The 18,724-nt window shown below is 37.7% G+C and overlaps 1 protein-coding gene across 1 annotated transcript in view; it reads left to right on the forward strand.

Moving 5' to 3' along the window:
• Positions 1-18,724, forward strand: part of LIPI (lipase I) — a 125,958-nt gene that overhangs the window by 98,922 nt on the left and 8,312 nt on the right. The window contains exons 8-9 of the mRNA XM_053706021.1: positions 2,752-2,863; positions 4,091-4,264. Coding sequence (XP_053561996.1) covers positions 2,752-2,863; positions 4,091-4,264 — 286 coding nt within the window. The remainder of the gene's footprint in view (positions 1-2,751; positions 2,864-4,090; positions 4,265-18,724) is intronic.

Genomic DNA, 18,724 nt, shown 5'->3' on the forward strand with positions numbered 1-18,724 from the left:
AAGAAGGTATTGCAAAAATTGCAAACAGAAAAAAGTCACTGTCTTGTGAGCTGCTGGTGCAACGCCGCCCCTGCAGATTCACAGACAATCGGTCGCCAGCAGGGGGTGTCAATCAACCCGATCTTACTCGATCGGTTGCATTGCGGCAATGTCTGTCCGCCTGCTCAGAGCATGCAGACAGGTTATTGAGCAGCGGTCTTTAGACCGCTGCTTCATAACTGTGTTTCTGGCAAATCTGAAGGCTCACCAGAAACATGGGGCTTCAAGCTCCATATGGAGCTTGATAGATATGCACCGATGTCTGTCAAATTCTGTGATCTTTGACATTTTTAATGAAATTATGTGATTGAAAGTTGGTCTTAGTAGCAAGCTTCCAATTAATTAAACTCATACCACATGTGTATGTAATGCTCAAGTATGTCTTGCACAAACCTGGTGTGATAGACCTTTTTCACAGCAGTCATTTTGACATGAAATAGTAGGACAAATACAGGTGTTAGCAATGATATTAATTACGGTTCCATTCCATTTAGATTTACGAGAGCCAGGTTTCTGCAAGTGTAAGGGGAGGTCACAATACATATTTGCCACTTTAGCCTATAGAAGCTTTTTTTCTGTTTTTAATACTGCATACAAACATCCTGTATTTTCTGGTTGGTTTACATCCTCAATAAAGTAAATTCTGGAATTATATAAATAAGGGACCCAATAGTGAGTCTGGAGCTGAGGGGCCAGTGCTACACAGTGAACTAGTGGTGTAATCTGACGTCAGATGCGGGCCACTTTACTAGGCCTTCGAAGAATTAAAGGGACAGTCTACACTAGAATTTTTATTGTTTTAAAAGATAGATAATCCCTTTATTACCCATTCCCCAGTTTTGCATAACTAACACTGTAATATTAATATACTTTTTACCTCTGTGATTACCTTGCATCTAAGCATCTTCTGACAGCCCCCTGATCACATGACTTTTAATGTATTATCTATTGACTTGCATTTTAGCCAATTAGTACTGTGATGTGCTAACTCTTAAATAACTCCCCGAGCGTCAGCACAATGTTATCTATATGGCTCACATGAACTAGCGCTCCCCTGTTGTAAAAAGCAAATATAAAAGCATGTGATAAGAGGCAGCCTTCAAGGGCTTAGAAATTAGCATATGAGCCTACCTAGGTTTAGCTTTCAACTAAGAATACCAAGAGACAAAGCACATTTTATAAAAAAAGTATTTTGTAAAGTTGTGTAAAATTACATGCCCTATCTGAATAATGAAAGTTTAATTTTGACTAGACTGTCCCTTTAAGGCGGTATCTTGGTGCTCCATGTGGGTGTAGGATATCTCCATGCACTAATTGGCACCTCTGTAATCTGCAGTGCATCTGCAAAGCAAGGAGCTGCTGGGCTTTCCTCAGTCAATAGGCTGCATCCTCAGCACTGCATAAACTGCTTTTGTCCCCCTCATTCTAATGGTGGTTCTTGTTCTGAGGTGTCAGGTCACTGAATACAAGTTATGCATACAAGCCTTGTTGTGATTAAAGGGACAGTCAACACCATAGTTTTTGTTGTTTAAAAAGAAAGATAATCCTTTTATTACCTATTCCCCAGTTTTGCAAAACCAACAGTTATAATAATATATAATTCTGCTGACTGCCCCCTTATTTCAGTTCTTTTGACAGACTTGCATTTTAGCCAATCTGTGCTCACTCCTAGGTCACTTCACGTGCATGAGCTCAATGTTATCTATATGAAACACATGAACTAATGCCCTCTAGTGGTCAAAATGCATTCAGATTAGAGGCAGTCTCCAAGGTCTAAGAAATTAGCATATGAACCTCTTAGGTTTAGCTTTCAACGCAGAATACCAAGAGAACAAAGCAAAATTGGTGATAAAAGTAAATTGGGACGTTGTTTAAAACTGCATGCCCTATTTAAATCATGAAAGTTTTTTTTGGACTTGACTGTCCCTTTAAGCCTCAAAAATCAGGGTCCTACATGAGGTGACACATGGAGTGGAGTATAAGTGTGGTGCAACCATCTTAGGCGTCCACACACTCCACGCCATAACAGCATTTTATTTAAAAATACCAAGGTGTTTACTGTCTCTTTAAGTTTTGTGAACCTTTTCAAATGTTATTATTGCTATTTAAGCTGTAGGACTAATACTTTTTTAACCTTAAATATCTCAAAAATGGGTTTTGCAATTATTATCAATTACTACTTAAAGGAACATGAAACCAAAAATGTAGTTTTCATGATTCAGGTAGAAAATACAACTTTTAAAAAAGTTTTCAATTGACATCTATTATCAACTTTGCTTTGTGCTCTTGTTATTCTTTGTTGAAGAGATATCTAGGTAGGTAGCGTGAACATGTTTGGAGCACTACATGACAGGAAATAGTGCTACCATCTAGTGCACTTGCTAATGTATAACATTGTTGCAAAACTGCTGCCATATATTGCTGCAGACACGTGCACACTCCTGAACTGTCACTCCTGTTTTTTTAATAAAGGGTAACAAGAAAACAAAGACAATTTGATTATAGACATGAAATATAAAATTTGTTCAAATTGTAGGATCTATGTTAATCATGAAAGAGAGATTTTGGGTTGTATGTCCCTTTAAGAATCAAATCATTTAGGATTTTTTATTGGAATAAAGAGTTAGAAACATTTGTAAACTCAGACTTACATAATAATTACAAAATAAAATCTTTTGATTATGTTAATAATGGTGTCTTTTTATTTTGTAGTATTTCATTATTATTTGGATTTTCTTACATGGAGTAGTAAAACAAGACGGGGATATATTAACATTAAGCTGATGTCTGAAGATGGGAACATAACAGAATCAAACCTATCTCAGTAAGTATCGGAACAAATCTTCTATACTTTTCTTCTAATAAATACCCTTTATGTAAAGGAACAGTCTACTCCAGAATTGTTATTGTTTAAAAAGATTGATAATCCCTTTATTACCCATTCCCCAGTTTTGCATAACCAACACTGTTATAGAAATACACTTTTTACCTCTGTGCTTACCTTGTATCTAAGCCTTTGCAGACTGCCCCCTTATTTCAGTTCTTTTGACAGACTTGCATTTTAACCAATCAGTGCCCTCTCATAAGTAACCCCACGGGCGTGAGCACAATGTTATCTATTTGGCACACGTGAACTAACACCCCCTAGCTGTGAAAACTGTCAAATGCATTTAGATAATTGGCGGTTTTCAAGGGCTTAGAAATAAAAGGGACATGAAGGTCAAAATTAAATTTACTTGATTCAAATAAATCATGCAATTTATTTAATAGGCTCAGTATATAACATTGTTACCAAATATAACCAAGAGATGAAAGTAAATTTGATAACAGAAATAAATTGGAAGGTTTTACCTGGTCAGTAAGAATAATAAAAGTTCCATCTTGACCTTATTTTCCCTTTAATTATTGTAAAGTTATTTGCCTGAGTTAGGGGTGGTGGACAGTTTGGGTGCCCAAAGTATTACTCAAAAGTTTTGCTTTCACTTCACCTCTGGGTTTTACCCTTAGGGGTCGATTCAGGTCCATCTGAAAGGGAAGTTAAGAAGCAGCGGTCATAAGACAGCTGACATCCCCTGCTTGTGTCTGATTGGCAGCAAATCTGCAGAGGGTGGCACTGCACAAGCATTTCACGAGAAATGCTTGTGCAATGATAAATGGCGACAGCCTATGCTGTCGGCATTTATCGATGTGCGGCGGACATGATCCGCTACAGTGGATCATGTCCGCCCGCATAATGGTAAATCGGGCCCTATGAGTATGGTTTCATTGACTGAAATATTACTTCTTATTCTCTTTTAAAACCATAGTATATATATAAGCAAAGAACTTTAATGTCTCTTTAATTTCCTTTTTCATTTTAATAAATGTATCATAGGTATTCAAGAGATTTTGTTTAGAAATGTTTTACTAGTTTGTGCACATACTCCCACACATTCCTGTCATTAATCTGCACAAATCGGATCTGGTGCCAGAGTTCTTCCTATAATATTGAAAATAAACGTTTATGATATTTGATGATTTAATACATTTAGATTTATTCCTTTATTTTCAGGGATGTAGCAACGTTTGAACAATATAATGAAGAAACTCTCCTTGCTAAATTTGATGAAGACTTTGACAAAATATCAAGAGTTTTTGTGACATTTACAACAGGAAGTGTTATTGGTCCCAAATATAAACTACGAGTTTTGAGAATGAGACTGAGACCATTTACAAATCCGGATAGGTAAAAATGTTTCTGTTTTATCCTACTACTCAAGTAGCATCTTTATAAAGAACAATATCTGGGCATTTTATTGGCTCAGATTATAATCTAGGCTCAGATTATAATCTAAGCATCAGGCTCCGTCAAATGTACAACTGATTATTCCATGTGGAAACAAAAGTGACTTTTCAGAGTGATAAGAGATACCTGGTAGATACATTCGGCTAGATTACGAGTTTTGTCGGTAAGGCTGTGCGGTGTTAACGAGCAGTTTCAGCTCACTGCTCATCTACAAACAACGCTGGTATTACAGGTTTTTTTAAACCAGGCGTTAGCCGCAAAAAAGTGAGTGGAGAGCAAAATTTAGCTCCACATCTCACCTCAATACCATCGCTGCTTACGGTAGCGGTGAGCTGGCTGAACGTGCTCGTGCACGATTTCCCCATAGGAATCAATGGGGCAGATTCGGTTGAAAAAAAACCTAACACCTGCAAAAAAGCTCCTAACGCAGCCCCATTGATTCCTATGGGGAAACACATTTTATGTCTACACCTAACACCCTAACATGAACCAAGAGTCTAAACACCACTAATCTTACACATATTAACCCCTAATCTGCCGTCCCCAACATCGCCGACACCTACATTATATTATTAACCCCTAATCTGCCGCTCCGGACACCGCCCCCACCTACATTATAGTTATGAACCCCTAATCTGATGCCCCCAACATCGCCGAACCCTACATTATATTTATTAACCCCTAATCTGCCGCCCCCAATGTCGCCGCCACCTACCTACAATTATTAACCCCTAATCTTCCGCCCCACCACTATATTAAAGTTATTAACCCCTAAACCTAAGTCTAACCCTAACACCCCCTGAACTTAAATATAATTTAAATAAATCTAAATAAAATAACTACAATCAACTAAATTATTCCTATTTAATACTAAATACTTACCTATTAAATAAACCCTAAGATAGCTACAATAAAACTAATAGTTACATTTGTATCTAGCTTAGGGTTTATATTTATTTTACAAGCAACTTTGTATTTATTTTAACTACGTAGAATAGTTATTAAATAGTTATTAACTATTTAATAACTTCCTAGTTAAAATAAATACAAATATACCTGTAAAATAAAACCTAACCTAAGTTACAATTACACCTAACACTACACTATCATTAAATAAATTAACTAAATTAACTACAATTAATTACAATTAAATTAAATAAACTAAAGTTCTACAAAAAACAAACTAAATTACAGAAAAAAAATAAAATAATTACAATTTTTTTAAACTAATTACACCTAATCTGATCCCCCTAATAAAATAAAAAAGCCCCCCAAAATAAAAAAAAATCCCTACCCTATACTAAATTACAAATAGCCCTTAAAAGGGCCTTTTGCGGGGCATTGCCCCAAAGTAATCAGCTCTTTTACCTGTAAAAAAAATACAATACCCCCCAACATTAAAACCCACCACCCACACACCCAACCCTACTCTAAAACCCACCCAATCCCCCTTAATAAAACCTAACACTAACCCCTTGAAGATCACCCTACCTTGAGACGTCTTCACTCAACCGGGCAGAAGTGGTCCTCCAGATGGTCCGAAGTCTTCATCCTATCCGGGCAGAAGAGGTCCTCCAGATGGGCAGAAGTCTTCATCCAGACGGCATCTTCTATCTTCATCCATCCGGAGCGGAGCAGGTCCATCTTCAAGAGATCCGACGCGGAGCATCCTCTTCTTTCCGACGACTAACACTAAATAACGGTACCTTTAAGTGACGTCATCCAAGATGGCATCCCTTCAATTCCGATTGGCTGATAGAATTCTATCAGCTAATCGGAATTAAGGTAGAAAAAATCCTATTGGCTGATGCAATCAGCCAATAGGATTGAGCTTGCATTCTATTGGCTGTTCCAATCAGCCAATAGAATGCAAGCTTAATCCTATTGGCTGATTGGCTAATAGAATTCTATCAGCCAATCGGAATTGAAGGGATGCCATCTTGGATGACGTCCCTTAAAGGTACCGTCATTTAGTGTTAGTCGTCAGAAAGAAGAGGATGCTCCGCGTCGGATGTCTTGAAGATGGACCCGCTCTGGATGGATGAATATAGAAGATGCCACCTGGATGAAGACTTCTGCCCGTCTGGAGGACCTCTTCTGCCCGGATAGGATGAAGACTTCGGACCGTCTGGAGGAACACTTCTGCCCGGTTGGGTGAAGACGTCTCAAGATAGGGTGATCTTCAAGGCGTTAGTGTTAGGTTTTATTAAGGGGGGATTGGGTGGGCTTTAGAGTAGGGTTGGGTGTGTGGGTGGTGGGTTTTAATGTTGGGGGGGGGTATTGTATTTTTGTTACAGGTAAAAGAGCTGATTACTTTGGGGCAATGCCCCGCAAAAGGCCCTTTTAAGGGCTATTTGTAATTTAGTATAGGGTAGGGATTTTTTTTTTATTTTGGGGGCCTTTTATTTTACTAGGGGGATTAGATTAGGTGTAATTAGTTTAAAAAAATTGTAATTATTTTATTATTTTCTGTAATTTAGTGTTTTTTTCCCCGTACTTTAGTTTATTTAATTGTAATTAATTGTAGTTAATTTAGTTAATTTATTTAATGATAGTTGAGTGTTAGGTGTAATTGTAACTTAGGTTAGGTTTTATTTTACAGGTATATTTGTATTTATTTTAACTAGGAAGTTATTAAATAGTTAATAATTATTGAATAAATATTCTACCTAGTTAAAATAAATACAAAGTTGCCTGTAAAATAAATATAAACCCTAAGCTAGATACAAATGTAACTATTAGTTATATTGTAGCTAGCTTAGGGTTTATTTTATAGGTATTTAGTTTTAGATAGGAATAATTTAGTTAATTGTAGTTATTTTATTTAGATTATTTTAAATTATATTTAAGTTGGGGGGTGTTAGGGTTAGAGTTAGACTTAGGTTTAGGGGTTAATAACTTTAATATAGTTGCGGCGACATTGGGGGCGGCTGGTTATGGGTTAATAAATTTAGGTAGGTGTTGGCAATGTTAGGGACGGCAGATTAGGGGTTAATAAAATTTAACTAATATTCAATAAATATATCAAATTTAACTAATGTTTGCGAGGCGGGAGTGCGGCGGTTTAGGGGTTAATATATTTATTGAAGTGGCGGCGATGTCCGGTAAATGTAGGTTAATAAATGTAGGTAGGTGTTGGCGATGTTACGGACGGCAGATTAGGGGTTAATAAAATTTAACTAATATTCAATAAATATATAAAATTTAACTAATGTTTGCGAGGCGGGAGTGCGGCGGTTTAGGGGTTAATATATTGAAGTGGCGGTGATGTCCGGTCGGCAGATTAGGGGTTAAAAAATGTATTTAAGTGTTTGCGATGTGGGTGGGGGGGCCTCGGTTTAGGGGTTAATGGGTAGTTTATGGGTGTTAGTGTACTTTTTAGCACTTTAGCCAAGAGTTTTATGTTACGGCGTTAGCCCATAAAACTCTTAACTACTGACTTTTAAATGCGGTAGGAGTCTTGACAGGAGAGGGTCTACTGCTCACTTTTTCCAAGACTCATAATACCGGCGTTAGGAAAATCCCATTGAAAAGATAGGATACGCAGTTTACGCAAGTGGATTTGCGGTATGCTCGAGTCACGGAAAAAAAGTGAGCGGTACACCTATACCTGCCAGACTCGTAATACCAGTGGGCGTTAAAAAGCAGCATTGGGACCTCCCAACACTGGTTTTAAGGCTAACGCAAAATTCGTAATCTAACAGATTATTTCTTCATGCTAAGAGTAAAATGACAGTATCAGGTACACACTTAAGCCCAGATTACAAGTGATGCAGTATCAATTTTGCCGGCCTGTGCTAAGAATAGAGCACCATCTGGTATTACTAGTTCATGCTAAAAAAGAATTACCAGAGAATGTTTAGAGACCAAAATCTTTTTAACGTGCCCTATGCTTTCAATGGATAGCACGGCTGCGCTAAACATTACTCAAATTAGTTATTTTGTGGTGTGCCTGTTGAGTTATGTATTGTGCTCAAGTATTTCACTCATATTTATACATATTGAAATTGAAATACAGTGTATATGTTTTTAATAAAATAAACATTTAAAAAGTGTCTTAAAGGGAGATGGTATATGACAAGGTGTTGGACTGAAAGGGCTCTAAAGCGTATACATATGTGTGTGTGTGTGTATGTATATATGTGTGTGTGTATTTGTATGTGTGTATGTATATATGTGCATGTATGTATAATGTGTGTGCACACATACACACTTACATATGTATATGTATAAATAACAAATGGTAACAGCGCTAACAAATAATTGTGCAAAACAACCTGGTGGTTTCAATACTAATGTTTATTTAAATATATAAAACACAATGTGCAAAAAATGCAAACATAGTTGAAAACTCTATACAGAGTTATTAATCACAGCTTGATTAGCAGTACAAACACTTGAGAATGTGTTACAAACACTTGAGAATGTGTTGCAAGTGATTTTTATCCTAATACATCAATGCCTACTTGCAAACTTATGATGTATCAATACAGTGCAAAGGAACTAGATATGAAGTTATAATGTATCACAATAAAAACAAATACATACAAAATAAAAATATATGTCAATAAAAATGAGCAAATGTTAAAATAACAGCAAGTCACAACCTACTGGTCTGGCCGGACAACTCAAACAATATACTCACTATGTGTTTCTGGGTCACGCCCCTTCATCAGGTGTAGGTACACACATACATATGTATACACACATACATACAGGGAGTGCAGAATTATAAGGCAAGTTGTATTTTTGAGGATTAATTTTATTATTGAACAACAACCATGTTCTCAATGAACCCAAAAAACTCATTCATATCAAAGCTGAATAGTTTTGGAAGTAGTTTTTAGTTTGTTTTTAGTTATAGCTATTTTAGGGGGATATCTGTGTGTGCAGGTGACTATTACTGTGCATAATTATTAGGCAACTTAACAAAAAACAAATATATACCCATTTCAATTATTTATGTTTACCAGTGAAACCAATATAACATCTTAACATTCACAAATATACATTTCTGACATTCAAAAACAAAACAAAAACAAATCAGTGACCAATATAGCCACCTTTCTTTGCAAGGACACTCAAAAGCCTGCCATCCATGGATTCTGTCAGTGTTTTGATCTGTTCACCATCAACATTGCGTGCAGCAGCAACCACAGCCTCCCAGACACTGTTCAGAGAGGTGTACTGTTTCCCCTCCTTGTAAATCTCACATTTGATGATGGACCACAGGTTCTCAATGGGGTTCAGATCAGGTGAACAAGGAGGCCATGTCATTAGATTTTCTTCTTTTATACCCTTTCTTGCCAGCCACGCTGTGGAGTACTTGGACGCGTGTGATGGAGCATTGTCCTGCATGAAAATCATGTTTTTCTTGAAGGATGCAGACTTCTTCCTGTACCACTGCTTGAAGAAGGTGTTTTCCAGAAACTGGCAGTAGGACTGGGAGTTGAGCTTGACTCAATCCTCAACCCGAAAAGGCCCCACAAGCTCATCTTTGATGATACCAGCCCAAACCAGTACTCGACCTCCACCTTGCTGGTGTCTGAGTCGGACTGGAGCTCTCTGCCCTTTACCAATCCAGCCACGGGCCCATCCATCTGGCCCATCAAGACTCACTATCATTTCATCAGTCCATAAAACCTTAGAAAAATCAGTCTTGAGATATTTCTTGGCCCAGTCTTGATGTTTCAGCTTGTGTGTCTTGTTCAGTGGTGGTCGTCTTTCAGCCTTTCTTACCTTGGCCATGTCTCTGAGTATTGCACACCTTGTGCTTTTGGGCACTCCAGTGATGTTGCAGCTCTGAAATATGGCCAAACTGGTGGCAAGTGGCATCTTGGCAGCTGCACGCTTGACTTTTCTCAGTTCATGGGCAGTTATTTTGCGCCTTGGTTTTTCCACACGCTTCTTGCGACCCTGTTGACTATTTTGAATGAAACGCTTGATTGTTTGATGATCACGCTTCAGAAGCTTTGCAATTTTAAGAGTGCTGCATCCCTCTGCAAGATATCTCACTATTTTTGACTTTTCTGAGCCTGTCAATTCCTTCTTTTGACCCATTTTGCCAAAGGAAAGGAAGTTGCCTAATAATTATGCACACCTGATATAGGGTGTTGATGTCATTAGACCACACCCCTTCTCATTACAGAGATGCACATCACCTAATATGCTTAATTGGTAATAGGCTTTCGAGCCTATACAGCTTGGAGTAAGACAACATGCATAAAGAGGATGATGTCAAAATACTCATTTGCCTAATAATTCTGCACTCCCTGTACATATGCATACATACTGTAATGTTATTACCTTTTATTTCCACTATGCTACTGTCCCTTTAACAACCAGGCTTTATATTTCCAACACACCTGCATGCAGGTGCTTAGTAATTTGTTGAGACCACCTAGCAGTTACACGTTGGTTGTTCCCAGCTCTCAAGCCTGTACTCTGATTTAAATCTTTGCAGTTCTAAATCGTTCTAAATGAATATTAAGAAGATTGTACGTAGGTTATCTTGCCTAACTGAAGTTCCACATAAACCTTGTTGGATTACAAATAGCAGCTTAAAAGATGGAGTCAGCTTTTCACAGACACATTGCTGCTGCTCACTGGATTTACAAAATACTATCCGCACAGCTTCCTTCAAAGAATCGCTCTACTAATACTCCACGTACTTCATATACTTACTTACCGTTTCTACATATTAGCTGCAGTTTCCTATATCATCCCCAAACTTACTGAACTTACATTTGTAAACCGGATTCTGAAAATTAGACCGGGTCTGATCCGCGTACTTAACTCCGCCCCCTCACATGACGTCACGAGTCTCCGTTGTCAGTTACAGTTTCTCTGGAGATTGCTATATGGTTTCACAGGAACAAAATACCTTCCTCCACTGTTATCGCACCTCCCCTTCAGCAATTCTACATTGGTACAACTTGACTACAGGTAAAGATACATTATATTATGGGATGCTACTTTTGTCTCTAAAACACAGCATTTCAGGACTTTAGTTTCTCCTGCAGATTGTTGGTCCCTGTCTCTGTTTCCCTGCTGATCGTTATTGGCATACCTTAAGTCATTTAACCAATTCAATCCTCTTTTCTTCCTCAAGTCTTAAAGGAACAGTAAAAACATATTCTGAATTCTTTATTGAACTTATAAGAGCAGTCCTCAATATTAGAAAATCAAATTGAATATTTCGGCAATTGTGATCCACACTGTCAAAGTATATTTCCTTATTAATTCTTGTATTCATACATAACCCCAGCAAGTGGATTTACTTTCCCAGGGGTTGAGAGAATTAGAGATTGAATATGAGAGCCTTCGCTCCATCATCAAAGATACCATGGTCTCAAGCCCCCGCCAACCAGAAAACACCCCAGAACCCCTGGTGTCCAGTCTTGAGAAGTTTCACAGTGACAGGTCTCAGTACAGACATTTAAAAAACGCTTGTACATTGCTGTTTACCCTTAAGCCAAAAACGTATTGCACTGAAAGAATTAAAGTGCTAACAGTCATCTCCTACTTATGTGGTGAACCCAGGACTTGGGCAGATGCCTTATTTGAAAATGATTAACCTATTCTAGCATCCCTGGAAGATTTCTTCAAGGCTATGGGCCTTCTTTCTGAGGATAAGAACAAACAATTAAAGGCTGAAGCAAATATGAGATCCCTAAAACAAGGGAAGCGTATTGTAGAGGAGTACATCACTGAGTTTAAGCATTATGCCAAGAACTCTGAGTGGAATGAGGTTGCCATCAGAAACCAATTCCACCTAGGCCTCTCTGATACTCTGAAGGATGAGCTTGCTAGAATTAACCTACCAAAAGGATTGGAAGCCTTAATGAGTTTAAGCATTCATATAGACCAAAGAATAAGAGAGTGAAGGTCAGAGAAAGCCAATACTGACCCTGGTAAAAGAACATACAGTAGTTACTCTCCTAAATTAATAAAATCTACTGAGGAACCTATGGATGTAGGTTTCATCAGAGAACCCTTGGACCCCCAAGAAAAGGCTAGACGGAGGTTGAAAAATATTTGTATGTATTGTGCCTCCTCTACACATGCAGGTAAGGATTGTCCCATCCTGCTGAATCAGAAGAAGAGTAAGTTAAATTCTCAAGTTGTTTCCGTATTTACAAAAAAATAGATACTTGTTATTCCATCGTATCTCTTTCTTTGCAGTGGGATCACCATCAACTAACCTCTGATGCTGTAGTTGACTCCGGTGCCTATGGAAATTTTATAAACAAGGCAGTTGCACATCCTTTTATCTTTTTATGTATTAACATCCCCACTATTTCCTATTGTATTAGGAATAAAATGGTTACATTTACACAATCCCTCTATACGTTGGGATCCTTTCCAGGTAACTTTCTCTTCTGATTTCTGCTTACAGACTTGTTTCCATCACACTGAAGTTTTACACCTGTCCGAGGTAGACTCTAACTTTACCCAAATGTTACTCTGATTTCTTAGATGTATTTAGTAAAAAGCAGGCTGAGTCACTACCTCCCCACCGTATATATGATTGTCCCATAGAGCTGCAGCCTGGTTCTACTATACCATATGGACACATATATCCCCTATCTCAACCTGAGCTAATACATTTAAAAGATTACATAGATGATAATTTGTGTAAGGGTTTCATACGCCCTTCCACTTCTTCAGCCGGTGCAGTTATATTCTTTGTTAAAAATAAGGATGGTTCTCTTAGACCCATTATAGATTACAGAGAGTTAAACAAAAGAACAATACAGAATAGGTATCCTTTACAATTCTGGAACTAATAGATTGCATGAAGCAAGAATTTTCACTAAATTGGATCTTTGAAGGCGCCTATAACCTCATCCGTATCAGGGAGGGTGATGAATGGCTCGCAGCTTTTAGAACAATATATGGACTCTTTGAATATACTGTAGAAAAGCAATGTTCATAAAGGAGCACCAGGCAGTTGAATAAAATAAAACTTAACCTTTATTCCAGCTTGCAGCCGTATGCATCAAAATACAATGCTAAAATTCAACATCACATCACATTACATCTTAAAACATGGGTAGCGTTCCTGCTTACGCGTTTCAGCGTTTTGCCGTATACATAGCATAACAATGAATATACTGTCATGCCTTTTGGACTCTGCAATGCCCAGCCACTTTTCAGAGGTTCTTTAATGACATTTTCAGAGACCTTCTGGATGTCTGTATGGTCATTTACCTGGATGAGATCTTGATATATTCAAAAAATATCCAAGATCATATAAAACACGTGAAATGGATTCTATCCAGACTCCAGATACATCGTCTTTATACAAAACCCGAAATGTGTTCATTCCATACTAAAGAAATATCTTTACTTGGATATCTCATTGGTCATGAAGGCATTCAAATGGAAAACAACAAAGTAGAAGCTATAGTCAATTGGCCTACACCTACGTCAAAAAAGGATGTACAGAGGTTTTTAGGTTTCGCCAACTACTACAGTAAATTCATCAAAGGATTTTCAGCTATAGTAAAACCTTTGTCTCATCTCACTAGCAATAAGGTACCTTTCTTTTGGGACACTCATACCCAAGAGGTGTTTACTTATTTAAAGGCCAAGTTCACGGAATCTCCTGTTTTACGCTTCCCAGATCCTACATACTCGAGGTTGACACATCTGACTTTGCTTTGGGAGCAGTCCTTTCTCAAAGGAAAACCCTGAATGACCCTATTCATCCTGTAGCTTTCTACTTAAAGGGACAGTAAACACCAGAATTTTTGTTGTTTAAAAAGGTAGATAATCCCTCTATTACCCATTCCCCAATTTTGCATAACCAACACAGTTATAATAATATACTTTTTACCTCTGTGATTACCTTATATCTATGCCTCTGCAAACTGCCCCCTTATTTCAGTTCTTTTGACAGACATGCATTTTTAGCCAATCAGTGCTTGCTCTTAGGAGCTTCACGTGCCGGAGCTCAATGTTATCTATATGAAACACATGAACTAACACCCTCTAGTGGTGAAAAACTGTCAAAATGCTTTCCGATTAGAGGCAGTCTTCAAGGTCTAAGAAATTAGCACATGAACCTCTTAGATTTAGCTTTCAACTAAGAATACCAAGAGAACAAAGCAAAATTGGTAATAAAAGTAAATTGGAAAGTTGTTTAATATTACATGCCCTATTTAAAACATGAAAGATTTTTTTCTACTTTACTGTCCCTTTAAGATTGATGTCTTGGGCTGAGTTGAATTTCCCCACTGGGGAAAAGGAATTGCTAGTTATCAAATGTTCACAGAAACTTACAGTATTTACAAACTAATAAGACTTTGAGGCCCATTTATCAAACTCTGTATGGAGCTTGAGGGCCCATGTTTCTGGCGAGTCTTCAGACTCGCCAGAAACAGCAGTTATGAACCACTGCTCCATAACCCTGTCTGCCTGCTCAGAGCAGGCGGACAGGAATCGCCACAATTCAACCCGATCAAGTACGATCGGGTTGATTGACACCTCTCTGCTGGCGGCCCATTGGCCGTGAGTCTGCAAGGGGCGGCGTTGCACCAGCAGCTCTTGGGAGCTGCTGGTGCAATGCTGAATACGGAGAGCGTATTGCTCTTAACTCTCAGCGAGGTCTTGCGGACCTGATCCGCACTGTCGGATCAGGTCCGCAAGACCTATGATAAATAGGCATCTTTATCTGCTTGTTAAGTAAGGTGGAGTCTTTATTTCTCTAGGTTTAACTTCCACATTGTTTTCAGACTAGGTAGTAAAATTGGCAAGGCTGGCGCTCTCTCCTGCAGGGATAAAAAAACATATTATCTGAATTCCGCTACCACTGTTATTCCACATGAGTTGTTCATTGGGTTGACTTCTGAATTTTTCAAAATTCTTTTACAAGCGAGATAAACAACTCCCCTTAAAAGATCTAATAAAGGAATCATAAAGAAAGAATCTACATCCCACTTAAATTACGCTTGATTGTATTAGCCGCTACACACGATTCATTTTTAGCTGGACACCCTGGTATCTAGAAAACTTATGAACTACTCAAAAGATCTTATTGGTGGCCATCCCTCTTCCTCTCTGTACAGACAGACCTGTATCACATGTGCTGTTTCCAAAACTGAAAGACGTCCTCCTTATGATCTACTAATGTCCTTGACTCCTCCGAAAGGCCATGGCAAATTCTCGGTATGGATTAAATTGTAGAATTACCCAAATCTAATAACAATAACACTATCCTCATTATCGTGGATCATTTTATTCCATTCCATAAGCTTCCAACTGCTTCTGAAACAGCCCATCTTTTTCTCAAACATATAGTCAAATTACATGGTTTACCTTCCCACATCACTACGGATTGTGGTTCACAATTCACATCCCGTTTCTGGAAAGAACTCTGTAAAGATCTCAAAATAAAACACCATTACAGCACCACATTCCATCCTCAAACCAATGGACAAACCGAACAGGGGAATTAATGGCTTGAGCAATACATTCAGTTCTTATCAACAAGACACTTAGGAGAACCTCTTGCCTACTGCAGAGTTTGCATATAACAATACCTCTTATTCTTCTACCATATTATGGCTATCACCCGTCCTTCCACTTCCTACCTGGTGTTAATCATTCATGTCCACAAGTTGATGACACCACCAATACACTCTTGGAAAACTTTACTCTTCTTAAGGAAAGCATCCGTACTGCTCAACTCACTCAAAAGAAATATTACCACTCCAAAAGGAGATCCTCACCTTCTTACAAAATAGGTGACAAGGTCTGGTTGTCTACCAAACACTTGAAACTCTAATCCCCTACTAAAAAACGTGGACATCTCTTCATCAGTCCTTATTAGATCTCTAAGGTCATCAACTCTAATGCAGTTGCATTGTCTTTACCTTCAATTCATTTCACATTCAACGTCTCACTACTCAAGCCTTATCCCTACTAGATCACAACTCCAAGCTCAGGCTCCTGATGACATATGCCAATCAGATGAAGAATACGAGGTTGACCAAATTTTTGACTCCAGGATCTTCAGAGGGCAATTGTAATATCTTGTCCGATGGAAGGGTTACTCATCGGATGATGATTCCTGGGAGCCTTCTACAAACTTACATGCTTCTCGTTTGGTCTCTGTTTTTCATAGACGCCACCCTGATAGACCCTGCACACAAGCTGCCGGACAACTTCCTTGATGTGGGGGTGATGTAATGCTATTACCTTTTATTTCCACTATGCTCCTGTCCCTTTAACAACCAGGCTTATATTTCCTACACACCTGCATGCAGGTGCTTAGTAATTTGTTGAGACCACCTAGCAGTTACACATTGGTTGTTCCCAGCTCTGAAGCCATTATCCTGATTTAAATCTTTGCAGTTCTAAATCAATATCAAGCAGATTGTACGTAGGTAATCTTGCCGAACTGAAGTTTCCAACTAAACCTTGTTGGATTACAAATAGCAGCTTAAAAGATGGAGTCAGCTTTTCACAGATACATTGCTGCTGCTCACTGGATTTGCAAAATACGATCCGCACAGCTTCCTTCAAAGAATCATTCTACTAATACTCCACGTACTTCATATACTTACTTACCATTTCTACATATCAGCTGCAGTTTCCTATATCATCCCCAAACTTGCTGAACTTACATTTTTAAACCATATTCTGAAAATAAGACCAGGTCTGATCCGCAACTTAACTCTGCCCCCTCACATGACGTCACGAGTCTCCATTGTCAGTTACAGTTTCTCCAGAGATTGCTACATGGTTTCACAGGAAAAAACGATACCTTACTCCACTGTTATCGCACCTCTCCTTCAGCGATTCTACATTGGTACAACTTGATCTTTGACTACAGGTAAAGATACATTATATTATGTGACGTTACTTTTGTCTCACAAAACAACACAGCATTTCAGGACTTAAGTTTCTCCTGCAGATTGTTGGTCCCTGTCTCTGTTTCCCTGCTGAGCGTTATTGGCATACCTTAAAGGGACACTGTACCCAAAAAATTTCTTTCGTGATTCAGATTGAGCATGAAATTTTAAGCAACTTTCTAATTTACTTCTATTATCAAATTTTCTTCATTCTCTTGGTATCTTTATTTGAAATGCAAGAATGTTAGTTTAGATGCCAGCCCATTTTTGGTGAACAACCTGAGTTGTCCTTGCTGATTGGTGGATAAATTCATCCACCAATAAAAAAGTGCTGTCCAGAGTACTGAAACAAAAAAAAAGCTTAGATGCCTTCTTTTTCAAATAATGATAGCATGAGAACGAAGAAAAATTGATAATAGGAGTAAATTAGAAAGTTGCTTAAAATTGTATGCTCTTTCTGAATTACAAAAGATAAAATTTGGGTACAGTGTCCCTTTAAGTCATTGAACCAATACAATCCTCTTCTCATCCTCAAGTCTTAAAGGAACAGCAAAAACATATTCTGAATTCTTTATTGAACTTATAAGAGCAGTCCTCAATATTAGATATGTACACACACCCATATACATACTTATGTACACACACATATACATACATACATACATACATACATATGTATACACACACAATTACATACATATGTGTACACACATACATACAAATGTATACACACATATACATACATATGTATATGGACACACACACACACTTACATGCATACAGTACATATGTATGTATACACTCATACATACATATGTACACATACATTCATGCATAAGTATGCACACATACATATACACATACATACAAAAGTATACACACATATACATACATATGTATATGGACACACACTTACATGCATACAGTACATATGTATGTATACACTCATACATACATATGTACACATACATACATACATAAGTATACACACATACACACACACATACATACATATGTATACATACATACATATGTATACACAGAAAGTACAAAGAAGGGGAGCAGCGCTAAAAATAGCAATAGGTAATGTACTAGGATATATGATAATCAAAAAATATATATGTGTGTAGGGATCAATTCACTAGAATAATGACAATATAAATAATACCAAAGATGCAATATGAAACATATAATAAATACAAAAATAGGTTTATTTAAGAATTATTCTGACAAAGTGAAAGCAATATTTCAAATCTGGATATTTATATAGATCTATAAAACATCAATATATTGCACATATACAAAATGTGGAACCAAGTGGTTAAAGTAAACATTTCTAAAAGATCTTAAAAGTCTTAAAAACAAAAGAGGCAGAAGGGATGTGTGTATAAAAAATATTTTGTCCAGTTGCCCAATTTCCGTTTGAAGAAATGCCCAAGTGCCGTGTTTAGTATATAAAAAAACCAAAGGGATTAAAAAAACAAGTTATAATCTGTAGTGATATTAGATAGTGTTCTCCGAGTTACATGGTGATTTATTC

This window comes from Bombina bombina, chromosome 3 (assembly GCF_027579735.1).
Source record: "Bombina bombina isolate aBomBom1 chromosome 3, aBomBom1.pri, whole genome shotgun sequence".
Lineage (NCBI taxonomy): Eukaryota > Metazoa > Chordata > Amphibia > Anura > Bombinatoridae > Bombina > Bombina bombina.